The sequence below is a fragment of the Spea bombifrons genome, chromosome 8, assembly GCF_027358695.1.
Source record: "Spea bombifrons isolate aSpeBom1 chromosome 8, aSpeBom1.2.pri, whole genome shotgun sequence".
Taxonomy (NCBI): Eukaryota; Metazoa; Chordata; class Amphibia; order Anura; family Pelobatidae; genus Spea; species Spea bombifrons.
Window position 1 is genome coordinate 14,437,240 of NC_071094.1, and position 21,953 is coordinate 14,459,192.

At 43.3% G+C, this 21,953-nt stretch overlaps 1 protein-coding gene across 1 annotated transcript in view; it reads left to right on the forward strand.

Moving 5' to 3' along the window:
- F8 (coagulation factor VIII) overlaps positions 1–21,953 on the forward strand; it is a 694,472-nt gene that overhangs the window by 582,279 nt on the left and 90,240 nt on the right. The window contains exon 22 of the mRNA XM_053474021.1: positions 9,388–9,543. Coding sequence (XP_053329996.1) covers positions 9,388–9,543 — 156 coding nt within the window. The remainder of the gene's footprint in view (positions 1–9,387; positions 9,544–21,953) is intronic.

Below are 21,953 nucleotides of genomic sequence, written 5' to 3' on the forward strand. Positions count from 1 at the left end.
AGGAAATCCAGGAACGGATCAAAGCAAAGCAGAGAAACTAAAGCAGGACAGATATGCAGCTCCGCAGCCTGGGCAGAACGTGACACAAGGGAAGGCAACCCTAGTAAAGACAGTTACCGGGGCATCTGTTACAGTCTCTGCAGTCATTTTGGCCAGAACCACCACATTTGGGTACCTAGTGGCAAAGTACACCATGGTAAGGATATACATGGCTTGATCTAGCCAAAGGTCCTAAAATTAAGAGATTTTGACGAAAACCATCTGGGTTCCTCAATGATAGACAAGGGTTTGAGGTGGTTATGTGTCTGGTCTCCCTGTTTGCCAAACTCCTGGCTTCTATCACAAGAACTACAGAAACATTTCATGTATCAGGATAATTGGGGCCGTTAAACAGAGCAAATTATTCAGTACTTTGAACTACAGGCTCCAAGGGGACCAGTAAGAGGGTTTTATGGGCGAGAGACAGGACAGCAGGGCAATTTGAAGGGAGTATCAAATGTTGCTTTGATGGAGATACCTTGTGCATTATGCAGTCTCTCTGAGTCTAATTGGTGGAGACCAAGTTCATATGGGTGGTATGTCGGGGAGGATCAAGGAAAGGTGTTACCTAGGTCTCTGTACCACTAGTTAACCTTCACATTCTACAGGTCTAGCAAAAAATCGAGCACTCCTTGCTCATTAAAACATCTGTGCACAGACGTGACTCCTACCTCTCTGTATATACATTGCCGCTTCTCCAACCCAAATGTATCCGAGCCATGGGTAGCTAATATCAGAGCCGGCCTTAGGCGTTGTGGGGCCCTGTGCGGACTACTCCTCTGGCACCCCCCCTCACTACCCCCCCTCTGCCCCTTCAAACTACCCCCCCGCCCCATCAAACTAACCCCCCCTGCCCCTTCAGTCTACCCCCCTCTGCCCCTTCAAACTATCCCCCCGCCCCTTCAAACTACACCCCCCCTGCCCCTTCAAACTACACCCCCCCCACACTTACCTTGTTGCCGGAGTCCTGCGGTGAGAGCGGGAGGCATCCGTATTCTCGCTCTGCCGCGGTGCCGGCATTTCATGTTGAGCGCCGGAATAGTCCGGCGCTCGACATGAGAAGCCGGCACCGCGACGGAGTCACGGAGAGTAAGGGGCGCCGAGCGGTTGCTGAGAACTTCATGAGCAACCGCTCGGCGCCCCTGCCCGGGACTTAGATTAAAGCATCGGTTTTTTTTTGGTTTTTTTTTAAACTTTATTTAACATGAATGATGTTAAATAAAATTAAAACAAAAACAAAAAAAAACGATGTTTTAAGTTAAGTCCCGGGCAGGCGCCCCTGCTACCATGGCGCCCTGTGCGGTTGCACAGGTCGCACACCCCTAAGGCCGGCCCTGGCACTCACCACATATCCAGTATGATGGTTGGGAATGTGCGCTAGTGTATAGTGTTAGCATGAGTGTATGTTGCTGTATGGTGTTTGAGTCTGTGTGTCAGCAACCACGGGACTTGAAGTACGACAGACCATGCCGGCCCGACAATGGAGCCGAGTGGGGCAATCGCTCCAGGCGGCACTTTTGAAGGGGCGGCACTTCGCCGCCCCAAGCCCTTTTTTTTTTTTTTTTTTAAAGCGAAAGAGAGAGAAAGGGGCGCCGAGTGGTCAGTACCCGCTCGGCGCCCCTCTCTCCTCTGCGGCGAGTCTCCCTGTTCGGTCTCGGTGCCGGGTTGTAATGCTGAGTGCCGGAAGATTTCCGGCGCTCAGCATTACAAGCCGGCACAGAGAACGAACAGGGAGACTCGCCGCAGGACTGCTGAAAGGTAAGTACAAGGGGGGGGGGGCAGGGGGGGGAGAGGAAGGGTAGATAGGGGGGGCGGCATTTTAAAATTTGCCCCAGGCGGCATTTTGCCTTGGGCCGGCCCTGACCATGCGCCTACTGGTTTTACCACCAGGAGACTCAGTGGTCACTGTTTCATACATGTTCCTGTTAAGTCCCGTATTTGCTCGATTATAAGACGACCCTAATTATAAGACGACCACCCAAAATCTGAATATTAATTTGGGAAAGAAAGAAAAAGCCTGAATATAAGACGACCCTATTGGAAAAAAGTTTTACCAGTAAATGTTAATTCATGTAAACTATGTAAACTTTTTTTTTTAATAAAAGCTATGATTGAGAAAAATATTTTGTTTTTCATTTTTTTATTTTCCAACCTGCCCCCCAGTTATGCACATCTGCCCCCAGGTTTGCCCCATAAATGCCTTAAACCCCCTATATGCCACTGTGCCCCATGATATGCCTTTTAATCCTCTAAATGCCACTGTGCCCCATGATATGCCTTTTAACCCTCTATATGCCACTGTGCCCCATGATATGCCTTTTCACCCCCTATGTGCCACTCTGCCTCCAGAAATGCCTTATACCCCTATATGCCACTCTGGCATTTAGGGGGTTAAAAGGCCTATTATGGGGCAGAGTGGCATATAGGGAGGTATAAGGCATTTCAGGAGGCAGAGTGGCGTATAGAGGGTTAAAAGGCATTTCTGGAGGCAGAGTGGCATTAAGGGAGTTAAACAGCATTTCATAGAGCACTCTGCCTACAGAAATGCCTTATGCCCCACCCCCCCACCAAAAAAAAACCTTACCGGTGCTTCTAACTCCCGATGTGTTGCCCGGGCAGCGTGTAGACGAGAATTCCCCGGTGAGGGGAAATCTGATCCCTGACAGCCGGGGAAGGTCTGCGCGATGGACGCAGACAACCCCCGCTGCTAACCGCACCCTACGCGAATCGCGTAGACGTCTACATGCTGCCACGGCTAGAGACCAGGAGTCAGAAGCACCGGGGGCAGACAGGAAGATCCAGGTCCCCTGCAGTGTTGCGGGGGATCTGGATCTTAGTCTCATAGTCAGACCTATTTGAGCATTTGCTCTGAAAAAACCTCGTCTTATAATCGAGCAAATACGGTATGTCTCAGATTCCTGTCAACCCAGGGCCCGTCAGGTAATCAAGGGCCTTAATATGCTAAGGGTACACCCAGGCTCCCTTGCTGGAGCATTGTACTTTCTGGCTCTGCAGTTCTGTTTTTGATCCTTGAATTCTATTTTTGCACTTTGTACCTTGCTTTGATTGCTTGGACTTTGATTATTTAACTATGCAAGCCCTCACTACTGGCCCATAGTTAGGGCTTGCATTGTTTAAGTGACTTGCTTTCTGCAAGTGGCCAGTTTGTCCTCACTTACCTTGTTGCTGGAGTCCTACGGTGGGAGCGGGAGGCATCCGTCTTCCCGCTCTGTCGCAGTTCCGGCATTTCATGTTGAGTCACGGAGAGTGAGGGGCGCCGAGCAGTTGCTGAAAACTTCACGAGCAACCGCTCGGCGCCCCTGCCCAGGACTCAAATTAACCCCTTAAGGACCAGACTGTGTTTTACCTTTTGTACCATTGGGAACGAGGCTGTTTTAACACTTTTGCGCCGATCGTGTTTAGATGCAATTTTCTCCTCACTCATTTAGTGAACCCACACAAATTATATATTGTTTTTTTCAGGACAAGAAGGGCTTTCTTCAGATACCATAGTCATATTTGATCATATTATCTAATTTCCCATAAAAAAATAATAAAATATGATGAAAAATGTAAAAAAACCCCACATTTTCTGACTTTTACCCAAAAAATCTTTTACTCATCCGAAAAAGCTAATGAAAAAACCTACTAAATAGATTCTACTATTTGTCCTGAGTTTAGAAATACCCAATGTTTTTATGTTTTTTGGCTTTTTTTCTGCACGTTATGGAGCAATAAGTACAAGTAGCGTTTTGCTATTTCAAAACCATTTTTTCCAAATCTGGTAATTCTTCCCCCCATGTACCATTTCGGGTACCTTTGAAGCCAACCAATGCAATTTACCCCATCAAATCATATATTTTTGAAAACTAGACACCCCAGGGTATATCAAATGCTAGAATTTTAACTCTTTCCATGCACTAATTCTACCACCAATCTTTGTCATACTTTGTGGTAGTATTTTTTTTGGTATTTTTTTCACACAAATTGTACTTTGGGTATACATTTATAGCTCCAGGTATACGTCACAATCAAACAACACCCCAATATGTGTTCAACAACATCTCTCGAGTACTGTGATACCACCCATGCATGGGTTTTACTGCTGTTTGGGGTTAAAGTGCCACATTTGGGAAGTGCGCTTTTTTTCCCTATTTTGGTCAGTCTGTGTCTATGCCCTATCTTTGAGCCCAGCCACTCCAATTTACCCCATAAAACCATATTTTTTTTAAATTAGACACCCCTTCGGTATTTGAAATGCTTTTATTGAATTTTTTCCATGTCAGGAGTTTTGGGAAAATACAGCGCTAATTTTAGCACTTGCTCATAATAATACATTTTTTTATTTTATTTATTTTATTCTTTTTGGACTTCTTTTTTACATTTTGGTGGAACTGGATGGTTCCTCTGATGCATAATAATTTTTAAATGTTACCTTTTTTTTTTTTAAAGCTTTTTTTTTTTTTTTTTTTTTTAAATATTTTACTAATCACATAGTGGTTAGAAAGCTGTGTTCCATTGACTTGTATGGTTGAATTCAGTACCTGTATTCAACCTGCAAGTGGAGCCAGAGTTCTCTAGAGGGTCTGGACACCATCTTGCGAACTTTTTCAACTTTATTATTTTTTTTACAGGGTGGCCTCCATCTTGCGGATGGCAAAGATCACACACGCAGTGGCGGTTGTGACCACTCTCCGGAGCGGTCACAGTGTGTCCTGGGGTAAGTGTTTGGTGTCGCTGAATGCCTCGTGATCGAGACATTTCAGCAACACCATTGAAGTTAGGAGGTGATCGTTGATCGCCTCCTAAACTTTTAAAACAGTGTATGGCGGATGTTGACGCCCATGGGGAGGGGCCAGACATGGCCCATGATGCCGATCTTGGTGTTGCTGAATGCCTCGACACCGTTTAAGTGAAAAAAGTGATCGTTGATCACTTTCTAAGCTTGGTTAAGACTCATGACGTGCCAGGCACGTCATAGGTCATTAAGTGACCGTTTTGCATGACGTGCCTGACCCGGCAATGGACGTTAAGGGGTTAAAGCATTGTTTTTTGTTGTTTTTCTTAACTTTATTTAACATAAAGGATGTTAAAGTTTTTTTTAAAAAACGATGTTTTAATTTAAGTCTCGGGCAGGTGCCCCTGCTGCCATGGTGTCCTGTATGGCCGCACAGGTCGCACACCCCTAAGGCCGGCCCTGGGATAGATTATTGCGAGGGGCTGGTGAGCACATTGGCACCAAGGACATAGTAAGAGGAAGATGGAGTGTCCTTAAAGGTAAGTGTATGGGTTTATGGAGTAGAATTAAAAAAAGGACCCCCAAAGTAGTATTCTCACAGATACTACCTGTGCCATGCGCTACACCAGAAAGGCATCGGGAGATTCAGCTATTAGGCTGAAGTCTTTGTGTAAGAAGGAGGGCTTTGGGTTTTTAGAGCACTAGGCTGCTTTTGCCTTGGGGTATGATCTCTATAGTCATGATGGATTGCACCTGAATGCAAAATGGTCTAATGTGCTTGGGGAGAGAATGGCTAGACGGTTGGAGGAGATTTTAAACTAGGAATGGGGGTGGGATAAATACTGGGCTAGACAGTATAGAAAGGGAAGGTGTTTTAGTTAATAACCAGGTGGGTGGATCTGGGGGCTTGGTCAGTACAGATAATAGGTAGAAGCATATATGTTGACCCTCAAAACAAAGACAGAAAGTGCTTGCAGCATGTGTGTTAAATGACAAGGTACAGGTCATGTCTACAAATGCTCACAGATTAGTGAAGAAGATCCATTAACTTGTAACAGTAGTGGCAACTGAGAATGTTGATATAGCGGCTATTACTGAAACATGGTATAATAAGAAAAATGACTGGACATATCAATACCGAGTACTCTTTATATAGAAAAGACAGAAGGGGCAAGAAAGGGGAGGGGTGGCCCTATATGTGGAAAATAACATAAAAACTAATTTAACACAAGTTGGTGAGGAGAACATAGAGTCGGTTTGGGTTACAGTACAATTTGGCAAAAGAAAAGTAACTCATGTAGGTGTGATTTATAGACCCTCAGGACAAGTAGAAAACTAGATAATCTACTAGTGGAGGTAGCTAAAATGATGAAGGAGATATTATAATCATGGGTGACTTTAATCTCCCTGATGTGAACTGGAAAACTAAAGTAGCTGGTTGTGCTCGGAGTGCAGATATTCTGACTCCCTACTGGGATTATCTTTAAAACAAGTAGTTGAGGAGCCCACTCGTAAGGAAGCCATATTGGATTTCGTGTTCACAAATGGAGATTTGTTAACTGATATTTCTGTAGGTGAAAGTTTGGGATCTAGTGATCATCAGTCTGTGTGGTTTAATATATGAATCACATCACTCAAAAACAAAAGTTTTAGATTTTAGAAAAGCTGACTTTTCTAAAATGAGAATATGTGTATAGGAGTCATTATCAGACTGGTGCAATTTAAATGAAGTCCAGGAGAAATGGGATTCTTTAAAAGTTGTATTATTGAACATAACAGAAAATTGTATTAGGCTGGTCAGTCAGAGTAAAAAATTAAAGAAACCAATGTGGTACTCTGCAGAGGTGGCCAAAATCGTAAAAGACAAGAAGTTAGCCTTAAGTAAATAGAAAAAACTGATGACAAATAATGATAATCCATGTCTATATATTTGGCATATTGAAAGAAGGACGAAACATGATCCTAAGGATTTAAAAAATCATATAGTCAAAGATATTTTGGGAGAATGGAAACGTGTAAAAAAAAAACTTAACTTTCAGGATACGATCCTTGATAATGCGGACCTTGATCATATGGAGAACAATATATCTAATATAAACCTTAAAAATTGGAGAGATGCAGGAATTATAGGTATAGAAGATGTCCTATATAAAGAAAAAATTAAATCTTTTAACCAACTAGTTCTGGAATATAATTTACCCAACTCAGAAATATTTACATACCTAAGAGTTAAGTCGTTTTTGAGCCAAGTACGTTTCAAGGGTGATAAATCCACTAAGAAGAAATTGGAAGATATATTCAACAAAGGCAGTATAAAAAAAGTTATGGTTAAAACCCTTGAATTGATTAGAACTATTGATGAAAGTGATCCCAAAAATGTTTTGGGAAGATGGTCAAGAGATTTAGGAGTAGAGATACAACAGCAAGAATGGAACAATGCAATAAAGTGTACGTACGATATTATACACTCTATAGCATTAAGGGAAAATTATTTTAAACTCATACACCGCTGGTATTTAACACCTACAAAATTGAGAACCATATATGTAAGTGCATCGGATATTTGTTGGAGGTGCAATAAGGAAAAAGGGGATTACAAACATATTTGGTGGTGTTGTAAAGAAATAAGTTCCCTTTGGAAAGCTGCATATGAATTATTGGAAAAAATAGATAATATAAGAATACAAAAAAACATGAAGACCGCTCTGCTCCATATACTTCCGTCAACTTTATCTTTGGAAAGAAAAGTAATAATAATACACGTGTTTGCGGCTACAAAAATTTTAATTGCACGAGCATGGAAAGATTGTAAATCTATAAATAAGGTATTATTAGAAAGACAGTTATTGTTTCAGCTCCAAATGGAAAAAGGTATGAGTTGGATAAGTAGAGCACATAAAAGAAAATCAGATATATGTATGGACTGGATTAAAAAGTTACAGGTGATATGTAAAAATTAAATTGGAGGCTTGCCTCTTACCCGGCTTCTTTTTTTTTTTTTTTTTTGTGTCTTCGCTGTATATATGTTCATGATTATACTTTGCTGTTTGTATTGGTTATTGTAATTTATGTTTTATTATGTTATACTGAAAATTGAATAAATACGAGTAAAAAAAAAAAAAAAGTAAATAGAAAATACAAGAAGTTAGCCTTTAGTAAAAAGAAGGTAGACAGATCTAAAAAATTAGGCAGAAAGAAGCAAAAAAAGCGCAGCTAAATCACACGCAAAAGAGAGAATTGAGCTGTCAGTAAAAAAGGGAGATAAAACATTTTTTAGATATATAAATGAGAAGAGGAAAGTAAAGCAATGATTAGTTAGGTTAAAAACAAAAGAAGGAAGATATGTAGCAGAATATAAAGGTCTAGCTGACCGCCTCAATTAATATTTTGGTTCAGTTTTTACAAATGAAAATGAGGGAAAAAAGTTGGGAAAAAAGACTGAGTCATTTGAAATATGTGAGTTTATCGAGGCAGAGGTTCTACTTCATTTGTCTAAGGTAAAGACAAATCAGTCGATGGGGCCTGATGGGACACACCCCAAGTTATTAAAAGAGCGTGGTGGTGTACTAGCAAAACCGTTAACTGATCTATTTAACAAATCATTGGTAACGGGAGTCATCCCAGGGGATTGGAAATTAGCAAATGTTGTGCCCATTCACAAAAAAAGGCAGTAGGGAGGAGTCGGGCAACTACAGGCCAGTTAGTCTTACATCTGTAGTGGGAAAATTTATGGAAACAATGTTAAAGGACAGGATTGTTGAACATCTGAAGTCACATGGGTTTCAAGATCAAAAACAACATGGGTTTACCTCATGCCAAACAAATATTATTGATTTTTTTGATTGGGTGACTAAAGTTGACCATGGTGGTACAGTAGACATTGTGTATCTTGATTTCAGTAAGGCCTTTGACACAGTGCCACATAGAAGACTTATCAATAAACTGCAATCTGAGTTTAGATCCCAACGTTGTTGAATGGATTCGTCAGTGGCAGAGTGACAGAAAACAGAGGGTTGTAATCAATGGTGTATATTCAGAGCAAGGTCTTGTTACCAGTGGGGCACCTCGGGGACCTGGGCCCATTTTCTTTAATATTTTTATTAGCAATATTGCAGAAGGTCTCGATGGTAAGGTATGTCTTTTTGCTGGCGACACAAAAACAGGGTTGATGTTCCTGGAGGGGTAAGCCAAATGGCAAATGATTTAGGTAAACTGGAAAAATGGTCAGAGCTGTGGCAATTGGCATTTAATATGGATAAATGCAAAGTAATACATCTAGGGAATAAAAACCCAAGGACAGAGTATAGAATATTTGATACTGTCCTTACCTCAACATGTGATAAAAGGGATTTAGGGGTGATTATTTCTGAGGATGTAACCCCTTCAGTCCCAGGATTTTTTGGTACATCAAGTCCCAGAGCAATTTTGCCATTTTTGTCCTTACATGCAGTCCTTTATCTCCAGACAAAATGGATAAGGACAAAAATCTGGCTCCCACTCCTAAGAAGTAATCCATGCTCAGCTGAAAATTTGGCCAAAGAAAAACACAAGGATATGCAATGTTTCTTAGGATTGTTCCAATCTGTACAATGAATGTTCTTCTTTTCCAGGTGGACCTACACATGCCTACTTTGATTCATGAATTACACACACAAGGTGCTCGTCAACGTTTCCTCAATCTGTACATATCCCAGTTTGTTGTGTTCTATAGTTCAGATGGAGAATTTTGGAAACCATATCAAGGGAATGCTAGAGGTAGCCAAATGGTAAGATTAAAGTATATTCTAAACACAGATTAAGGTATTGTAAGTTTAGGTGTCTATGTCAATGCATTTATATGTTTAAATACATACATTTTATGATTTTTCTCTTGTATACAGTATATTGTAAATCAACGTTTATTGATTTTCCAACAAGGGGTGCAGATATAAAAAGGGGAGGGGCAAAAGAAGCCAAAGGTTAGGACAGGATCACAACACCAAGTTACAATAAAGGTTCTGGAAGCTTGTACAATTGGGGAGGCCCTAATAACACATGACTTTGGTTCCCTTCCCCCTAGTTGTGCTACAATGAGAACAGCGGTCACAGGGGCAGGGGATCTGGTTCCCAGTTGAGCACCTCGCTGTTTACAGTACTGGTAGCAAGGTTTTCACGAGGCAAGACTGGGTCCTACACTGCCTAAAGTAGAACTCCAGGTGAGAAATGCTCTACCTCACCGAAAACTCTCTCGATGGAATTCCTTTTACACATTATGCGTTAAATAGTGAAAGTTTAAATAAAACGTCTTGTGAGGGCACCAGGCATAATTTTATGTAAATTAATCACCTCATTTCCAATAAGCAGGGTAAGAAATGGGGAAAGAAGGCAGGTGCTCCCTGCTTTAATCTGAGACTGGTTACCATTCTCAGCACCTCCATCAGAAATGGCTAACTGACCCTATCAAAGGCCTTTTTTGTGTCGGTTGTCAGCAGAGCCAGCATCTGCCCGGTGTGCCTTGCTGCATGGATGGTATTCACGGCCAGGGATGAACCCAGTCTGGTCAGGGTGGGCCAGTTGGGGAAGTGCCTTCTGCAGATACAATGTGAGAATTTTTAAGTAGGTAGTCTCAGAGGCAAGTGGACGATACGCGTGATTTCACCCATCGTGATGTTATATAGGTATGTGTAAAGGCAGTGTAAATAAAATAACCTCTGTAAAAAAAAAATAGCTGGGGGCACAATTTTAAATATAAAATAATGTATATAAATCAATTCATTCACAAACAGTCTTCAGTGTGAACGAATAGTAAAAGAGTCAAACCATCAGTCCTGTGTAAAAAAAAAAAAAAAAGTAATAAATAAAAACGTCGGAGTACAGAGGTATTAGCCACAGCTCACAGACTTTCACTCCCCTGCAGCTGTTCTCTCTCTCCCATGGCAGAGTTCCAAACACTTAACCTTCCTCCCGAAGCTGTGAATTGGAGGAACAGAAGGAAAGAGTGGACGCACCTGGCATAATACCTTAAAAAAACATTTGTAAGAGATGCATCTGAGGAAGCCTGATTGGGTGAAACGCGGTATGCAAATTGGCGACACGCCCACCTGGAAGTAGCACAAACTACACAGGCAAAGCATGGAACTCTGTTTGCTTGTTGCAAGCATATCGTTTTTTAACTTTTACTATTAATAAATTGTTATTTTTGCTTTTAAAATCCTCCTCTTCATTTTGACCTCCTGTATATTTTGAGCTGATGCTCATTGAGGAACAACAACATTGAGTGGAATACAACAAGCTGCTGTTCTCCAGAAACAGATATCCTATTGGATCCTATGATATTCTTATACAGACACCCTATAGTTTGAGCAAACTTGGTTGCTCAAAAGATTAGGGTTTCATAGAAGACATCACCTGTGATTTGTGATCTGAATCTAAGTATACCTGTGGTTTTTTTTTTTTTTTTTTTTTTTTTTGCACGATGGGTGTTATTTTGTAAGAATGGACATGTTCAATTGTATATACCGTATTGGCTCGAATATAGGCCGCACTTTTTTCCCCCACTGTAAGTCTTTAAAGTGGGGGTGCGGCCTATATTCGGGGTCTAGCAGCGGTGCAGGGGACCTGTATCCTACTCTCCGATACGCTCAGACAGCCTCCCCTGCCAGCACTTTCCACGGGGGGGTGCTGGCACAGGAGGTTGTCTAAGCGCATCATCCGGACGGTCACCGGCTGCGGCGATGCGGGTAAACAGCCTCCAGAGTGGCAGCATATCTCAGGGGGGGGACAGTGGCAGCATATCTCGGGGGGGGACAGTGGCAGCATATCTCGGGGGGACAGTGGCAGCATATCTCGGGGGGGGGGAGGACAGTGGCAGCATATCTCGGGGGGGAGGAGGAGGACAGTGGCAGCATATCTCGGGGGGGACAGCGGCAGCATATCTCGGGGGGAGGAGGACAGTGGCAGCATATCTCGGGGAGGGGAGGACAGTGGCAGCATATCTCGGGGGGGAGAGACAGAGTGGCAGCATGTTTTTTTGGTGCTTTTTTAAAGAAAAAAACGTTTTCTTTAAAAAAGCACCAAACTTTTAGGGTGCGGCCTATATACGGGGGCGGCCTATATCCGAGCCAATATTTATTTATCTTTTGTTTGTTTTCAAATTTAAGAAGACATAGAAGCTGTGGTCTTGATTGCACGGAGAAGTTTAGATATTTAAGAAAAATGAATATCAAACAACTTTATTTAAACACACAAAATAATGCACTTACATACGAATGTGTAGAAATCGGATATCAACAAGACGCAAACGTCTCAGCTTTTAAAAACTTGGATAAAGGGCTGCTTTTTTCTCCTCCCTGAGATCCACAATCTATATAGCCCTACACATTATGTGGTCATAAAACACCACTTCATTAGGGCCTCTGTCTTGATTCTTAGTTTGAGGAATCAATTATTTGAATTGTTCAAATATATTGGAAATTCAGTCCTGCACCAAGGGGCCTGTATCTATCTGTTAGTGCCTGCCCAGGCCCAGTGCCACTGCTCTTTAATTCTCTGCATTATTCTGGCGTGGTCAGTTCTTTTAATTTTTTATATATTGTGGAAATTTAGTTCTATACTAAGTGGCTGGATATGTCTGGCAGCCAATGACTGCCCGGCCAATGCATTGTCCAGGATTGAGGCTGCCTTGGACCCGGGATTTAAAGTTCCATTGCGGGACTGTCCAGGGCAATCCGGGACATGAGGTCACCCTATTGGCACTGCAGTGCCCTGGCCCTGGACTAACCGTGCCCACTGCCTACTGCTTGCCTTCTATCTTCCCTTAGTTTTTTAAAATCATTTTTAAAACTTGATTTTGTAATTTCAGTTCAGGACAGTCAGTCAGTCAATAAGTTAGTTAGTTAAGCTGAACTGTTGGTTCTAAATTATATTTTTAACTAATATTATAATTAATATTAGTTAAAAATATAATTTAATATAATATATAAATATCAGTCATAGTATACTATACTGCTATTGTGTTAATTAATTAAAATGAATAATATTATAATTCATTTTAGCTACGTAAATTAGCAGTATTACCGTATTGGCTCGGATATAGGCCGCACCCAAATATAGGCCGCACCCTAAAAGTTTGGTGCTTTTTTGAAGAAAAAGTTTTCTAATAGAAATGCTGCCACTCTGTCCCCCCCGTTATGCTTCCACTCTGTCCCCCCCCCGATATGCTGCCACTCTGTCCCCCCTGAGATATGCTGCCACTCTGTCCTCCCCCCCTCGAGATATGCTGCCACTCTGCCTCCCCCCCCGATTTACCAGAGCAGACTCCTGGGTGTCTTGCGGGGCCGGAGGAGGACATCTACGCAATACGCGTATACAACTCCCCTTGTGGGAATTCCCGGCAAGGGAGATTGTTAAAGCACATCGTGCAGACGTGCCGGCAGCGGAGGTTGTTTACACGCGCATCGCTGCAGCCGGTGAATGTCTGCGCGATGCGCTTAGACAATCTCCCGTGCCGGCACTCCCCCCGTGGAAAGTGCCGGCAGGGGAGGATGTCTGAGCATACCAGAGAGTAGGATACGGGTCCCCTAAGATGAGTGGCCAGGAATCAGATTCTTCAGGGAGCAGTCTAGGAATGACTAGTGCATACTTATTGGGCAGTTCAGTGCTGGAGGTGCCTCCAACTCCATGATTGAAGGGGAGCCTTTCAAACAATTGATGGCGGCTGTGGCTCCACAATACACAGTTCCCGCACATTCCACTTTCAGTAGGAATATTGTCTCCTCACTGTTTGGACGCCTCACCCTGGGGGTGAAACAGGTGAGTGGGTCGCCGATTGCCCACTCATTCACCTTTTCCACTTTCAATGCTGCTGGTGGTGGTGCCAGTGTCTTTTGGCTGCCAGTTCCCTTCCTGGCAAAATGTCATGCCCAAAATGTCCTTAATGGTAAAGGTAGTTTCTCCCCGCTGGCTGCGTCTGTTTGCGGTGTGGCAAAGCCTGCTACCTTCACCGGAGTAGCCATTTTACGCTAGGGCCTAGTGTTTGAGCTCTGAAAGTCTGCTCCCAAACGTCAAGGACTGACAGTGTTTGGATGCTTTGCCCTGAAGGGGTTGAAACAGGTGAGCGGGTCATCAATTGCCCATTCACCTTTTCCATTTCCAATGCTGCTTTTGCTGGTGGTGGAGCCAATGTCTTAGATTAGTTTGAGATTAGGAGCACTTCCTTCACTGTATGTATTGTAGCTAATTTTACTGGTGTTAGGTACCACCTGTTTATTAATTTGTAGTGTGTCTCAACTAACGAAAGACCATGTATTTCTTTGTTGACTCTTTCAAATGCCTTCAACCAGTCATCTTCTTCTATAATTATATTAAGTTCTTTGTTCCAAGTTTTAATGGCTGTTGGCAGGCCCGGACTGGCCATCGGGCACACCGGGCATTTGCCCGGTGGGCCGGGCCACGGCAGGGCTGCATTGACTTAGGGGCTGATGGAGCTGCAGCTCCAGGCCCCTACCCTACCTACCGGGTCCGCCACTCTAAGGGGCCGGGAAGTCCCCACCAAGGCCGGCCTTACGGGTCTGCGGCCGCACAGGGTATAAATTAAAACATCGGGTTTTTTTTTACTTTATTTAACATCCTCCATGTTAAATAAAGTTTTTTTTAACTTTATTTAACATGGAGGATGTTAAATAAAGTTGAAAAAAACCCTGATGTTTTAATTTAAACCCTGTGCGGCCGCAGACCCCTAAGGCCGGCCCTGGTGGGGGCTTCCCGGCCCCTTAGAGCAGGACCGGCCTTTGGGGTGTGCGACCGCACAGGGCGTCACACTCTAGGGGGCGTCACACTCTAGGGGGCGGGGGGCGGTCCGCACCGGGTGCCGCTCATCAGGGGGTGCCAACTTGCGGCACCCGGCACCCCTCCAGAGACGGACAGTAATGTCCGCCGCTGGAGGAGCAGGTTCGCAAGGGAGCGGTATCGGAGGTCTTTAACAGACCTCCGGTTCCCTTGAGTGATTTTAAGCCGGGTTCAACCCGGCTTAAAATCACTCAAGGGAGCCGGAGGTCTGTTAAAGACCTCCGATACTGCTCCCTTGTGATCTGCACGGCAACAGCTGCTGTGCGCCGGGATCTGACAACAAACCCCGGCGCACAGCAGCTGTTGCCCTCTGAACCGGAAGAAGACAGAGAAGACAGAAGAACTGAAGAAGAGGAGCGAAGAGGAGGAAAAGGAGCTGTAAGGAGAAAAGAGGAAAGGTAGGAAAATATGCAGTGAGAGTGGATTAGTATATATGTGTGGATTGGTATATATGTGTGGATTGGTGTATGTGTGGATTGGTATATATGTGTGGATTGGTATATATGTGTGGATTGGTAAATATGTGTGGATTGGTAAATATGTGTGGATTGGTATATATGTGTGGATTGGTGTATGTGTGGATTGGTATATATGTGGGGATTGGTATATATGTGTGGATTGGTATATATGTGTGAATTGGTATACGTGTGGATTGGTATACGTGTGGATTGGCATACGTGTGGATTGGCATACGTGTGGATTGGTATACGTGTGGATTGGTATACGTGTGGATTGGTATACGTGTGGATTGGTATACTTGTGGATTGGTATGTGTGTGGATTGGTATATGTGTGTGGATTGGTATACGTGTGGATTGGTATAGGTGTGGATTGGTATACGTGTGGATTGGTATATATGTGTGGATTGGTAAGTGTGTGAGAGTGATGGGTGTTATGCTGTACCATTTCCAATGTCTTTTTCATGATCTAATTATGCTCTAAAAGTATACCATTACTCTATACTGTTCCATACAGTGGCAGAGCTGGGAGGCAGAGGCCTTGCACCCCCACCGCAGGACTCCTGAAAGGTAAGTGAACTTCAAAGAGGGAGAGGGTAGATAGTTAGGAGGGGGTAGATAGGGAAAAGGGCGTGAGACGGGGAAAGAGGGTAGATAGGGAGAAGGGAGTGAGAAGGGCTCAATGTATAGTGATAGGGATTACGCTGTACCACTGTCAATGGGTGCCTCAGTATATAGTGATAGGTGTTATGCTGTACCACCGTCATTGTCTGCCTCAGTATATAGTGGTAGGTGTTATGCTGTACCACCGTCAATTTCTGCCTCAGTATATAATGATAACAGTGAGAAGAGGCAGAGGTGGTAGATAGTGATACAGGGGGATAGATAGTGAGAAAGGGGAGTTTTGTTACAAGTTTTTATTCCTTTCTTTTTTTGGGATGGGGGGGCACCAGAGGAGTAGTCCGCACAGGGCGCCAGAACACCTAAGGCCGGCTCTGCCTTAGAGTGGCGGACCCGGTTGCAGTTGCTGCGGGCTTAAGGGGCTCTGCCTTAATGCGGCCATATTTTAAGGTACTAGCCTGGAGCTGCAGCTCCATCAGCCCCTAAGTCAATCCTGCCCTGCCACAGGCGCGGTCGCAGTTGCTGCTTGCTCTGGCAACAAGGTAAGTAGGGTGAGGGAGGGGGCAGAGGGGGGTTAGGTAGTGAGAAAGGGGGAGAGGGGATAGATAGAAGCGGTACATATTGATAAGTGGGGAAGGGGGTTACATAGTGAAAAGGGGGAACATAGTGAGAAGGGGCAGATAAGATGATGAGAGGGGGTAGTGTGAATGCGTATGAGAATGAATGAATAAATGTGTGGATGAATTGTGTGAATGCGTATGACAATTAATGAATTCATGTGTGGATGAATTGCTTGAATGATTTGTGAGACTGCATTAATGAATGTGTTAATGATTTGTGTGAATGATTAAATGCAAAGATGGTACATGAAGGGTGGGCTTTAACAATAAATAAATAAATAAATAAATATGGGCTGCTCAGGCTTAAATGCCCGGGCCTATTTTTTGTCCCAGTCCGGGCCTGGCTGTTGGAATTATTTTCCTTAAGGTTTTTTCTATCAGTTTGGTGCTGTTTGTTATGCTTTTTATGGTCTTAATATTTTGAAAACTGATCTTAATAAAATATGTCTCATCTTTTAATACTACGCCTCTATTAGTAAAATAGTTCTTAACTCTTAAGTAGTTAAAGATCTCATGGCTAGGAAGGTTAAAGGTTGATGTCAAAGTCTCGAAGGGTTTGATCTTGTTTCCCTCCATCAGATCGTCTAACGTGAATGTCATTAGTCTTCCAAATCTTTTAGGGTCAAATTCTCTATATCATTAAGTATTTTAATCCCTATATTATACCTTCTTTTAATCTTATTCCACAGGAGAACCATCTGGTTCAAAATATGGCAAGAGCTACAGTCCACCTTTCTTTGATTCCATATCAATATACTTAGATCTTTAATCCCACAAGCCTTACTCTCTAACACATACCATCCTTCTTCCTTCATCTCTTCTACTTGCATTAGCGCTATATGAACCATTACTCCAGCATCAAAATTATTTTTTTATAATAGGTAGCAGGGGAGGGCTGGCAGCCTAAGGCCTGGGGGGCAAGTCTAGTCAACTGGCCCATTGCACCATCAAAGCGGCTGCGAGCGACATTGAAAGCGGCCGTCGTGCGGCAGTCACTCCACCAGTGCCTAATGAAATTAAAGTGGCCGGCGTGCAAACACCGCATGCCTCAGCTCTTCATCACACCCCTTTTAAGACGTGGGAAGAGGAGCTGAGGCATGGCCATTGGGTCTGACAGCCGCATGATGCAGGGGCGTACCTAGAGTATTTGGCACCTGTGGCAGACCCTGTATGTGGCACCCCACACACACACTTTAAAACTGCATAGTTTCTATGGTTAGGCAAACATTGACAGGGGTACAGCATATTTGTTATCATTATATACTTAGGGATTACGCAGCACCACCGTCAATGTGTGCCTATACATTGAGCCAGACACTGACAACCCCTATCACTATATACTAAGCCAAACATTGATGTGGTGTAGGCTTACCACTTTAGTGACTGGCATAGTATATAGTAGTGATGCACCGAAATGAAAATTCTGGACTGAAACTAAAAATTCAGCATTCACTTGGCCAAAACAGAAAAAAAAAAAAAAAAAAAAAAATAAACTTTAAAATACTTTATTAAAAGTAACACCAAAATTAGACAAAAAAATCAACAATAATATTAACACATATACATATATATATATATATATATATATATATATATATATATATATATATATATATATATATACACATATATATATAACAACAATCACAATCCTATCATGCCCAGGTTCTAGCATGTGCTGGCTGACTTAGCATGATAGGAGTGTGATTGCTGTTTGCAATTATATATATCAATATATATATATATATATTAATACTGTCATTGAATTATTCTGTCCAATAAAAGTGTTAACACACCGAAGTTGGACCAAAAAATAATTTATAACAGCAATCACACTCCTATCATGCCTAGGCAGCCACTACATGCTGGAATTTGGGCATGAAAGGAATGTGATTACGGACTCCCTATGCCAAGCTATCCCCCAACACTTACACATCCATGCTATCTGAAACCCTCATTCACAAACATTCAGCATAACACCCATCACTCTCACACACTTACATTCAGCATAACACCCATCACTCTCACACACTTACATTCGGCATAACACCCATCACTCTCACACACTTACATTCAGCATAACACCCATCACTCTCACACTTACATTCAGCATAACACCCATCACTCTCACACACGTACATTTAGCATAACACCCATCACTCTCACACACTTACATTCAGCATAACACCCATCACTCTCACACACTTACATTCAGCATAACACCCATCACTCTCACACACTTACATTCAGCATAACACCCATCACTCTCACACTTACATTTAGCATAACACCCATCACTCTCACACACTTACATTCAGCATAACACCCATCACTCACACACGTACATTTAGCATAACACACATCACTCTCACACACTTACATTCAGCATAACACCCATCACTCTCACACACTTACATTTAGCATAACACCCATCACTCTCACACACTTACATTCAGCATAACACCCATCACTCTCACACACGTACATTTAGCATAACACCCATCACTCTCACACACTTACATTCAGCATAACACCCATCACTCTCACACACATACATTTAGCATAACACCCATCACTCTCACACACTTACATTCAGCATAACAACCATCACTCTCACACACTTCCATTCAGCATAACACCCATCACTCTCACACACTTACTAAACCACTCTCTCCTACCTTTTCTTCTTTCACTCTCACGTTTCCTCTTCCTCCTCTTCTTCTTCTTCTACTTCTTCTTCTTCCTGTCCTTCCGGTGCACTGAGCGCGGAAAATGTTGGGCGTGGCTTCAGTGTTGTTGCCGCGCGCACCGAAACGGGAGGGGGCGGTCCGCCCCGGCTGCCGCTCATCTGAGGGGTGCCACCATGCCGGCACGCCTCCAGAAACTGGAGGCGTGCCGGCATGGTGGCACCCCCCAGATGAGCGGCAGCCGGGGCGGACCGCCTCCCTCCCCCGCCAGGTACGCATGACGGCCGCATTCAATCCTGCTCGCGGCCGCTTAGTTTTTAACTTTGCGGCCACAGCCGCATTGAATGTCTGTCTTCCGGTCGTCCGTCCGGCCCACCGGCCCGGATTTAGGGCGGCCTGGGGGGCAATTGCCCCCCTGCCCCCCGGCCCAGCCCGCCCCTGCCGCCCTGTATGATTCACCATCAGCGAAAGTTCTTTATTCAGGTTTCTATTCTGACTGCTTTTGCATTACTAATGGCTCCCGTCAGGCATGCCCTCTCTCATATTTGTATTGCTTTAGAACCCTCGGCAACCGCAATAAGAAATCATACCCTCATTCAGGGGTTTTCATTTAAACGTCAAATCCATAAAATCAGCCTATTCGCAGATGACATAATCTTAGCTCTTTCACAACCCCTTATATCGATCCCTCCTCTAATACAATACAATATATTGATGAATATGGCAAGGTTTCCTACTATAAAACAATTCCACTCAATATACCTACACGTAGCTTATCTTTACTTTTTGCTCACTTGAGTTGCTTCTGCATTGAGATAGTCTCTTTTTCAAGTAGGCTATTTTAAGTAGGAGTTAAAAAGAAACAGGAGTTCCCTTGGAGGAGTACAACTGGTGGAAAAAGCTTTATTTGGTTGCATTCAATTACTCAGTCATCTGTTTTGGGTGCTTTATGTTTGGTGTTAATTGAGGGGAGTGGGTACCTAGCTTCACCTGTGTGGGGTTATCTATATAAAGCCCCAAGTAACTCACAGAGCTTGCTCACTTGAGTTGCTTCTGCATTGAGTCTCTTTTTCAAGTAGGCTATTTTAAGTAGGAGTTAAAAAGAAACAGGAGTTGGAAAGAGAAACAGGGGTTCCACAAGGTACTGTATTTATACTGCTTTATATTTTACTTTTAACTGTTTATTTTGACAGGTGTTCTTGTTTAACTGTTATTTTGTAGGTTCTCATTTATTTTATTTTTTTTCTTATACTTGATTATGAGTATGGTTATGGGAGTTAGCAAGATTGATGATCTGACTCAATGCACATCTTGTTCCATGTATGCATTCATGGATGAATCTGGATGAAACCCTGGGGTCCATGCCTCTGTGGCAGGTGTGAGCAAGTGGCTTCTCTGGAATCTCATATTAGAGATCTGGAGAAGCAAATTGCAACTTTGAGAGAGATAGACAATCTTGAAAGGAGTCTGCTGCTCACTGAGCAGAGTTTAGTGGGTGCAGGTAGTGAAGAGGGAGGAGATAAGTCAGCTGGGGAACAGGCATGTAGCTGGGTCACAGTTACACGTGGTGGTAGAGGGGGAGGAAAGAGGAAAGGTTTCGCTAGTTCTGACCTTGTGCAGCCTAACAGATTTGCCCGCTTGAGTGAAGATGTTGGGTGCATCAGCTCAGGAGTAGCTATACTGGAGGAAGCTGTTCCTTCTAACAGCCGAGGGAACAGCCCCTCTAGTATGAGTGGGGTTGAGAGCGTAGGAAAGGCTAGACAGGTTGTGGTGGTAGGGGACTCTATTATTAAGAGAGTAGATAGGGTAATCTGCCGCTCTGATAAGCTCAACCGGACAGTTTGCTGTCTCCCGGGTGCTCGGGTCCGGCATGTTGCTGACAGAGTGGATGGATTATTGGGAGGGGCTGGGGAAGACCCGGCTGTCATGGTCCATATTGGTACCAATGACAAAGTCAGTGGAAAATGGAAGGTCCTAAAAAATGATTTCAGGGAATTAGGAGATAAATTGAAGAAAAGGACCTCCAAGGTAGTATTTTCAGAAATATTACCTGTGCCACGCGCAACAGTAGAAAGGCAGCGGGAGATCAGGGAGGTAAATGCGTGGCTAAAGTCATGGTGTAGGAAGGAGGGTTTTGGCTTTCTAGAGCACTGGGCTGATTTTGCGCTTGGGTACAATCTTTATAGCGGTGATGGATTGCACCTAAACGGAAGAGGGTCTGTTGTGCTAGGGGAGAGGATGGCTAGAAGGCTGGAGGAGTTTTTAAACTAGTGGTAGGGGGTAGGGACACAGAGATCTTGAAAATGGAGATAGTGCAGAAAGGAGTGGGGCTTCAGATCAGAACAAGGGGGGTGGAGATGGGGGGAGGGGCAAGATCAGAACAGAGGAGGTATGTATTAATAAAAATTCTCATAAAATTCAAGAGACTCAGGGTAATATTAAATGTATGCTTGCTAATGCAAGGAGCCTAAATAACAAAATGGGAGAACTAGAGGCAATAGCATACCCTAACCAATATGATATAATAGGCATAACAGAAACATGGTGGGATGAGAGCCATGACTGGGCAGTTAACTTAAAAGGTTATACATTATATAGGAAGGACAGAAAAAGCAGGAAGGGAGGAGGAGTATGCTTGTATGTTAGCAACGAGCTAAAGTCAAATATTAAGCATCTTGAAGGCGACAAGGGATTTGTGGAAGCTTTATGGGTAGATATCAACTTGGGGCAAAAAAAGGAAAAGAACTACTGGTTGGGATATGTTATAAACCACCTAATGTTAATAATGATGAGGAAGAGCAGCTGTTAGAACAAATTGAGAAAGCTGCACATCTGGGTAACGCGTTAATTATTGGAGATTTTAATTACCCGGACATAAATTGGGATAGAGAGACTAGTAGTTCTGCAAGGGGATCCAGGTTTTTGAACCTGTTAAATGACACCTTCATGTCACAACTGGTACAAGC